The 10036-nt window shown below is 34.6% G+C and overlaps 1 protein-coding gene across 1 annotated transcript; it reads left to right on the top strand.

Annotated features, from left to right (window-relative positions):
* The first annotated feature begins 8326 nt into the window (after nucleotides 1–8326).
* On the top strand, nucleotides 8327–9625 carry LOC132048824 (uncharacterized). The gene has a single exon (XM_059439509.1). The coding sequence runs from the start codon at nucleotides 8327–8329 to the stop codon at nucleotides 9623–9625; it is 1299 nt and encodes a 432-aa protein (XP_059295492.1).
* The last annotated feature ends 411 nt before the right edge of the window (nucleotides 9626–10036 follow it).

Genomic DNA, 10036 nt, shown 5'->3' on the forward strand with positions numbered 1-10036 from the left:
TGGGCCCCTTTCGATGGTATATTTAGTAGTTGTTTCGGCCCTTAGGGGCATGTCGGCAGTTGTAGTTGTTGACACCCGATTTTGTCCCGCCCCGCACACAGGTACGTGTTTACGAATAATTATGCATGCTTTACTGCGATTATTTGCTTTCTAATAATATGGTTTTTTTTTCTTTTTTTTTCACTGCCCAAATATAGTCATCGCCTATTACCGTTATTATTATTATCATTATTATTATTATTGTCATTAACATTATTTATTATTATTATTATTATTATTATTGTTATTAATATTGTTATTAATATTATTATCATTATTTTTTTTATTATTATCATAGGTTATTATTGTTATTATTATTATTATTATTATTATTATTATTATTATTATTATTATTATTATTATTATTATTGTTATTACTACTATTTTCATCGTCACTACGAGCTTTTAATATATAATCGCGATAGTCGTTTTCAACATTTTGTTTTCCGTCTTATGCAAGGTAATTGCATTATTTTATACAATTAAATAATAACATTTATTTACTTTCAAACCTTATAAATATTATCGCATCATATAGTTTTCGCTACCACGTAATTACTAGTAATTATACTTGGCATCGCATAATTTGTCCATTTAAGCAATTATTAATGTGTAATTTATTAAGGGATGTTTAAATCCTTATTTGAAGCCCACAAAAGTGGAGAAAAGGCCGGCCATTTCGGACGACCGAAGAGCCCATTCAATCGCGTATTTTGTGCTCGGTAGGAGCCCAGTAGTATCCGTGCGACCCCGCCCCCTCTTTTTTAATTCAATTAGGTTTCCCTTCATTTTCTTTCAATCGACGGCACTTTCTGCCCTCTTATCCTTTCACTTCCATGAAACCCTTTTCCTCTCGCCCAACGTCCATGATTCTTTGTCGTAACATATTGGGCAAAAATACGTACCTCTTTCATATCTCCTCATCTCCAAGGATGAGATGTCGCTTTCCCCTCTGTTTTCAACGATTTTAGTCCACGCAAAAGGCCAAACGATTCTGAAATTTCACAGAGGAAATCGATTTTTCAGACCTGGGATTTGATTTCAAACGGCCTTTGATTTTTGTTTGGAGCCAAAAGTTTGAAAATCCGAAACCCTATTTTCGTCCTATATATACTAGCACTTCAAGTTCATGAAGGGGGGTTTTTTTTGGGAGAAGGCGAAATCTGATTCTAAAAAAAAAAGATAGATATAGTTTTGCGAAAAGAAAAATCTCATCCCTGAAAGAGGATATAACCTCACACGAAAAGAAAGAGCATAAAAAAAGACAGTTGACGATATTATTTTCTTTTTCACATTTTTTCGATCCAGTTTGTGAGGTTAATTCAAGCAGTTCGGGTTCATCGCGTTCGAGTGTGGATTCGTGGCCTAAATCCTAGTTCGCTGCACCCGGAGAAGGTAATATCACTATTCCTCCGTGTTCCCTTTCCTCTCAGATTCGCAGTCTAGTGCATTTGTAGTTCCATCTCTGTTTGGATTATTTATTGATATGCATGCTAGTTTACGTGATTAGTGAGCTTCGGTACCTATTTGTTTGGTTATTTGAATCATAGTAGGATGAGAGGTTGAAATTTTTATTAGGAAAGCGGAAACTTTGTGTGTGTACTGATTCGACATGGATGTTTGGTGTAACATAGTTCTAGTTCGAATAGTTTGATTAATGATTTGATAAGAACATGATATTTGATTAAATGCTCATTATGTAGTCTTCAGCGGGCGATTGTCCTTTTCAGTCTATTCAGATAACCAACGAATGTGTGAACTAGTAGTCATAGTACTTTAGAGTCGTTTCCTCAGTCTCATTCTGTTTTAGCTGAGATAACAGCTGAGTATAGATCTAAGGGATCAGCCAGCTATTTAAAGCTTGGTTACGATTTCCTTTTTGTTTAAATATCCTCTCTGGTGTCATTATGTACCACTTATGTCTTTGCTTTAGATTGCAAAGGTTCAAGTGTTCCGTGAAGATGTGTCTGGAAATATTAGACGATTTACCGTATTCCAGTTCAAGTATGACGTGACTTTTCAAATGTTAGTGTGAAGGCTTCGGGGAATCTCAGAATTTTGTTTGAGTTTAAATGAAGATCTTTATAAGAATAAATGTTAAGTTTGGTTTGAAATACTTTTACCTTGTCCGTTCTGTTTTCTTGAAATGTCCAAATTTGTTTATTAAGGTTGATTATTAGTATAGTATGGAAAGTTTCGAAGTTTTAAATGTTTAGTTTCTCATTATTTGTATGTGATGTACGAAACATTGGCTTTCTAACCATTCTAGTTCATTAGATGACACAAAAGAAGAGACAATGACTTCGAGTAGGTATATTACGTTCTTGTTTCGATGATTTAATTTTGTTCGAGAATTAAAAGGCATGTGTATACGCCCTATTTGGATTTATCTCAGCAAATTCCTTGGAGTTTCAACATGTTTCACCCTTATCTTGTTCAAGGAAAATGATAGATTCGTGTAACCTTAAAGTTGTTGGAGTTCCTGGGGTCATGGTTAAGTCTTTGTTTAGTTTGTGTCAGTCGGAATAATTTGAATCAGATTTATGTGTTATCCTCCTGAGTCGTTGTCATGGTGTAAATTTGAACTTTTTGTTATCTCTGTTCAGTAAGATTATGCGATCCTTTAGTATTAGAAATTAACTAATATAGATTCAAAATTTCTCACAAACAATTAGTTGCTATCTTGGTTGTCACACTCGATGAGCTTCTTTGTTATAGTTGGTTGTTGCTGCTGAACTTTAGAGGGACAGAGCCTAGACCCGACTAAAGAAGGGCTGTTGTTTGATATATATTGCTAGTGAAAATGTTTTATCTTTGATGAGAATTAGTTATTGCTTCGTTTAAGCTGGTCTCATTTGTTTCTTATAACTACGTGTCCGATGTCCATTTGTGAGCGCGAGTTGCTACTAGTTGTGTTTCCCAGTAATTCTGACTGGTCGTTGCATTCTCATACCCAAATAATGTGCCATGCATTGCTAACTTGGTCTGTTGCGAGCTTTTCTCTTTGACATAAGTGTTGTTATCATTTCTGCTTGGTCTGTTGCGAGCACTTCTTTTGACATAAGTGTTTTTATTAGTTTTGTTGGCAAACGTTGTGCCTTAGTTTCTGTGGTACTTTGCGTCACTATCCCTTTGCTGTCCATTTTTTTTTAGCAAAATCTGTTACAAAATCATGGTTTAGGATATTCTTTTGAAGTTTGATTATGCGAGGGTTGTAGATGATATCACTGAAGGATTTTTTTTTTTCTGTTCTTTCGTTAAGACCTGCTTGAGGTGATCAAGAATTGTGAGCATGTTAAAACTATGTTTTGCGGGATTAATCTTCAGTTTTATGTTTGAGTACTGTTCAAGTTGGAATATGTTTTTACACTATCTTAAAGTAATGTACTTAGTATTTTAAATACACAAAGTATATCTCGTGACTAACTGATATACACAATCTACTAATCTGTTTTCGAGCTTATATTTTTGCGTATTTAATCTTATTTATTGATTACATACTAATCCTTTTTTCTTTTATTTTATACATGACCTTCGCGCACGAGTCGAGGGACTCGTCTTCCGCATTCGATGTTGGGCCAAAGCCAACGAAAATATATTCCTCTCTGCCCATTGTCACTTGCAGCAAAGAAAAAATGGAAAACAAATTCTGGGCCAAGCCCAATAGACAGAACGACCCACAGCGACCTATGTAAAGAAGTTATTGGGCTAAAAGCCCAATAATAGCAGATTTGATGGTCCAAAAGCGGGCTGGCACAGATTATTTGCCCCTTTTATTTTATTCCGTGCATTTAACTTGTATTATGCCACTAACCCTTTATCTTGTTTTTATTTTCTTAATTTAGATGAATTCTTAGCAAATTAGTGGGATTTAGCTTTAGTAATGGGTAGTTAATTTAAGAAAAATTAATAATTAATCCATAAGATTCATTTTCCTTCTTTTATATTTAAGTTATTTATAGTATCCATAATATTTACTTCTAGAATGAATTGATAGTATAAATTTATATTTTAGAGTTAAAGGAGTCATACTTTATTCTTATTATCTTGAAAATTTTAAAACGTCGCTAATACGCAAATAGGAACTAAAGAATATTTTGTAAACAATTTCTTCAAGGTTTATTCAAATTATGCATATTTTTAGCCAAACATAGTTAAATAAAGAGAAAGAAATTCAATCCTTATAAAACTCACTAGATTTTTTGCATCTATCTTATTAATACCATTTTAGTCAAAGTTCAAATTTGTTAAAACCTATTACTCATATGCAAATCATTATTTTTTTAATTTACTTTCAATGGTATTTAAAGTTTCCTTCTTAAAACTATATACTACAATTTCAAATAACATTATTGTATTTCTATTTGAGCATTAACAATATTTACAAGCATCTCTTAAATAGCATTATTATATTCTTTCTTAAAACCTTAGCAACATTCATGAGTTCTATTTCAAATAGTATTTTAAAATCTTCTTTTATGCCAAATTATCATATTTTCTACAAGTCTTATTTCGAATAGTATTATTATATTTTTCATTCTAAGTCTTAACAGCATCTATAAGTCTTATTTTTAAATAGCATTATTAAAATTCTTTTACGCAAACTTATTTAACATTGTAAAAGCATTGTTATATTTTCTTAAAATTTAAATTTTCTTATATTTACTATAGCTTTAATTAATTAACCTAAGTTTGGCCGGATAACCGTAGTTACGGATCTAGAGGATGCCTAATCCCTTCCCTTTAGGATAATTAGAACCTTACCTAGAATTGAAAATTAAGCAGACCATTAACGGGTTTAGTTAGCTTTACCTTAGTTAATAATTAAGTGCCCTAATTCACCTTAAAATTAATTAGGTGGCGACTCCTTAAAATAAGCAAAATAGGAATCTCCAATATGTTGTACTCCGCTTTGACCCGGTCTAAATGGGGTATAACAGCTTGGCGACTCCGCTGGGGACACTTAGGTTCTTAACCATAACAACTTAGGTTAATTAATATTTGTTGGATGTTTTGTTTGTTTCTCTTTATGTTGCTTTATATGCTTTAAATGTATTATTATTGTTTATTGCCTTATTTGCCTTACCATGTAATATATATGTTTTCCTTTATTAAATTGGCATTCCGTTCATATTTCTTCCATTTCGAAAAATTCACACATATCACACGTACACGCGAGGTGTGTTTTGCGCACCCGCAAATTTCTTTCAAAATTCAAAAAAATTTAGGAGAGTTGGTATATGCGCGGGGTGTAAAAAAGGTGACCGCGTAGCCTTCTCACTCGAGTAGTCTCGGGAACCTTGAGTCTAGTCAACCAAATCTTAGAAAACTTAAGATAGAGCGTAACCGACACATATTCTAGGGAGCATGCATCATTAAACGTAGGAGGCTTAATATCCTTGGTATATTAAGTCCATTAGTAAACCTTACCAAAATGTCCAAGTGGGTTTATGACCCCAAGCGACGCTTATCATATTGTGTGTGCATTATTTGAAGGTTGATTGGGCCAAAATATGGACCATTGTTCTAAATTAATTAAACTTTAGGAGGGCGAGTTTGACTAACCTTTTTGTGATGCAGATAACCATGAAGATCGCAAGCTTTGGTAAAAAAATAAAATCTCCTTGGCACACATAATCATTGGAGGAAGAAGCTTGAACGCGACGAAGGGATGAATTTAGCTTATTTAGAGTAGGAATTTTTTCTTTGGCATGTAATAAAGCTTAAAGCTATTCTTGTACCGCATTTTGGGAATAGAGTTGTTTAATTGATTAAAGAGCAATGGGATGATATATAATGGCACACATTCATCTTTCAAATATACGCTAGGCCTACCTCTGGCATAAAGAGGTCCCTGCATATTAAGACGCGTGATTGTTATTTAATATGCTTGTGTTATAAGTTTTTTTTTTTTAAGTGCTTGTTTGCTTTACTTGAATGCTAAGCAATATGATTTACTTGAATTTATTAGTAATATGCTTTACTTGATTTTATTTGTTTGCTAACGTCTTCTTCGTTTCCCTTGATTTTGGAAGATAAACTTGAAATTCATATTTACTTGTCTCTTTATTTTGATATATAATTGCAACATTATCTTTTTATGCATCATCTCACGATTTTAAATAGTAATAATCAAATTATTCCGCGCTTAGCCCACTTAAGCAACTCTAGAGCACCTTTAAGCTCTTCACATTCTTAGTGCCTATCCCTCCATTTTTCGAGCATGATCCCCTATTTTTCAAAGTAAAAGGATGTTTTATTCGACAAAGTTCTAATTCGGAGGTCTTAGTTATTAAAATTTCTTGATTTTCGCATCTATCTAGCCTTGAAAAAAAAAAAAAATTTCTTTTTGACAACACTTGGAGTTAATTCTTATCATTCCAACTCTTTTTAATAGGCATAGTCTCTTGTAATTGTTTTTCCCATCATTGTTTCGCTTAGTTAATCAAATCTATTTTTTTTTCTAAAAAGTGTCAAAAAATTTGTCTCGCGTCAAAGTTCGAAATCTAGAGCTTTTTTTTATCTTCAATTCTTTCAAGTCCTTCCTTTACGGGTATGATCTTCCATCTCAAATGACGGAACATTTGGCCCGTTAGCTCCACGCCTCGTAGATCCATTTAGCACTCCATGGAACTTTTACTCTAATCATTTTCACCATTTATCGCTTCTTAAATTGGTACGTGTCTAAATTTATTCGCGCAATCTATCAAATGGCACTTCTAGATATTTGTTCGATTTCACCTTCAAGTTGTTATCGACTTTCCAAGTCTTAAAGTCTTTGGTAGTCATTCTTATGGGTCCGAGATTCATCTTCGTGCACCCATTAATCTATCAAGTCGAGAGACAATCTCATAGGTTGAAATTTTTCAACATTTTAAAATAAATTTTGGAGAATGACTTTTCAAGTCAAGTTTAATTTCATTTGTCTTCGCCCAATTCAACCGTAATTTCTTATTTTAATCCCGAGATTCGTCTTCGCATCATATGTCCAAACAAGTCGAGGGAAATGTGTCAAAGTTTTTCATCCTGACATTTTTCAACCTATTTATACAGTAAACCTTTATAGAACTCAATCAACTCTTATGCACACATTTCCAAATGCTCTACTCTCGCCAAGTTACGCTTACCAAATATTTTGTTTTCCTTCTAAAGGTTCTTAAGTTGAACGATCAATCAGATCTTTCTTAATCCCAATTTGGATCAAGGTTTATTGCGCCCGCTACAAGCGCTAGTCACGTTAATCAAAGTGCTTACCATATATTTTTTTTTATAAGGCTTAAATGATCAAATCTTTTGTATGTGTTTTTATTATTAAAAGAAAAAATCCAAAATTAATTATGGTAAGGCGAACTACGCTTACCCTCGATTCCTCGGCGGATACGTAGGCTTGCCCACATAGGACTCGGTCATATTAGGGTAGAATTTTTAATTCCCATTTGCATGCAATCGGAACTACGTTTGATTTGATTTCTGTCGGATACGGGATACGTAGGCGGCGACCTATATAAGGCCCGGTTTTATTTATTATAAAATTTTTAATATTCCCCCAAAAGAAGGAGAATGAAAAGGGGCAAAATTTTGGCATGCAATCAAGACATCTTCTTCAAAAATGTCCTAAAGGGGCAAAAGTTTTGGAATACGTCGGAGTTAGCAAAGGAAGAATCAAGTTAGAGCCAAGCTTTGGTGTTCGCATAAGTTTTCCTCCAACTTTCAAATTTTCAAATTTTCTACTCCAATAGTTTTCTTTTTCTTCTCATTTATTCTCAAGCGTTAGAGCCAAATACGAGCCAATAAGTCGTTCGTTCCCTTTATATGACTTAAGTCATCTCTAATTGCTTAGTTAACTAGATCACACTAATCTATTTTTAAAAATTTATTATTTTGTGCACTTCATTTTTTTTATATATGCTCCATGCACTACCATTTATTTTTTGTTTGTGAAGTTTTATTTTTTTTCTCTTTAGAGGTTGCCTAGCATTGAACATTATTTTGGCTGCGAATCTGCATTAAGGACAAGATGCAATGGCAAAGAGATTTGAATCACTCGACATCGGTATGGGATTGGCGCAAGCACAAAATGATGATACGAAAAGAATGTGGTTCGAAAAAGCATTTTGGTCAATTTAGGAAATACCTTCAAACCTTCTTCCTAACACAACTTTACTTCCAGCTCAACCCAAAACATTTCCTTCACTATTTCTCCTGACCCAACTCCCATGCCTATATAATTTCTCCACAAATACCACCAAGATACTCTATTAAACCAGAAGCTTTGCAAGTCACGTTGATGCCTAATGTCCAACAGCCTGCACTTGCAGTACCCTTCACAGAAAGACAACAAAATCATCTAGCAGTATGCCCATACAAGAGATTGAGAAATGGAATAAATTCAATTAATTGGGATGACTCGGATAGAGAGCTCCACAATTTAAGGAGAATTGCTGAAGAAGAGATGCGTGCAAGAAATATCCAAAGTTTAAGATATGAAAGCTTGTGCATGCTTCCAAATGTTGAGTTTCCACCAGGATTCAAAGTACCAAAATTCAACACCTTCAATGGCAGAGGAAATCCCATTACGCACTTGAAGGACTATTGTAGCAGATTAATGGGAATTGGACAAAATGAAGCCATACGAATGAAGTTGTTCATTCAGAGCCTATCAGGGTTAGCATTAGATTGGTATACGGAACAAGACTTTTGCAAATGGTACACATGGGAGGACATGGCCCGCGACTTTGTAGAACAATTCAAGTTTAACATAGGGGTTAGTCCAAATCTTTATGATATGCGTGAGATAGAAAGAATGCCACATGAGTCTTTTCAGGAATATGCCATCCGATGGAGATTGGAAGCTTCAAAAATACGCCCTCCATTGCCCGAGAATGAGTTGATTTCAACTTTCATCCAAATGCAAAAGGGCATATATTATGAAAAGTTGTTATGTGCGCGGTTACGTGACTTTTCTGATCTAATTCAAGTTGGAAAGCAAGTAGAAGCGGGCATTCGAGCAGGAAAAATTGTTGACACTTCATCAGTACAAGCAACTTTTCAAGTTGAGACATTCGACAACTTGCAAGACAAAAAGAAAGAAACCGACTCAGCAGTTAGGTCTACATATCAGCCGCAATCACGACAGAACCAACAAGTTTCGCGTGATCATATATCTTTTCACCAACAAGGCTTTCAATATCAACCCGATCAAACACAGTCTAGCTTACGACAGTCGGAGCACGTAAAATTTCGCACTTTTACTCCTCTTGAAGAGTCATTAACCAGCATATTTGAGAGAATGAAAGCCAAGGGACTCCTGAAGCCAAAGAAAGGATGGATCCCTAAAAGCCTACCGCCAGATTTTGATTGGTCCAAGAGTTGTGCTTACCACTCTAATATTCTAGGTCATGACACAGAGGATTGCCCAGCACTTAAGCATAAGATCCAGAACATGATTGAAAAGAATAAGATAAGCGTGCAACAAAATAAATTGTGCGACAATGATGGCCCTCCAGTTGCAGATGCAATTATTGTTACCGGTGATCCATCAAGATTGGCACCGAGACATTTGAAAAGGAAGCGTGGAACTAAGTAGGATGATTAAAAGGATTTACCGTCACTAGCATTCTCCACCCACCCGCCCTATGGTCATCTTTCCTTCTTGTAATTTTGCTAAAGCTTTGTATGAACTACTTTTGACCTGATTCCTTCGGGATAAGTAGGCAGTCCATCCTTGGACACGGTCTTAATATAATGAAAAATTCTATTGTCCCCATGAACAAAACTGGGGCGGCGTTGCAAGTGGCCTATCATTATTCGACAAAATCACAGATCGAAATAACGAGCAATATATTAGCATCGCCAGATTGCTGCCTTTGCCACAACAATGAGAAATGCAGATTCAAAGCCAACGCTTTAATGTTCAATGCAAGGCAACCACTTTATTTTATACTAACAAATTTTCTTTGAGTAACGCAGGGGCATATTTTAGCTATTCTTGAATGAT

Source organism: Lycium ferocissimum, chromosome 3, assembly GCF_029784015.1.
Source record: "Lycium ferocissimum isolate CSIRO_LF1 chromosome 3, AGI_CSIRO_Lferr_CH_V1, whole genome shotgun sequence".
NCBI classification, from domain to species: Eukaryota; Viridiplantae; Streptophyta; class Magnoliopsida; order Solanales; family Solanaceae; genus Lycium; species Lycium ferocissimum.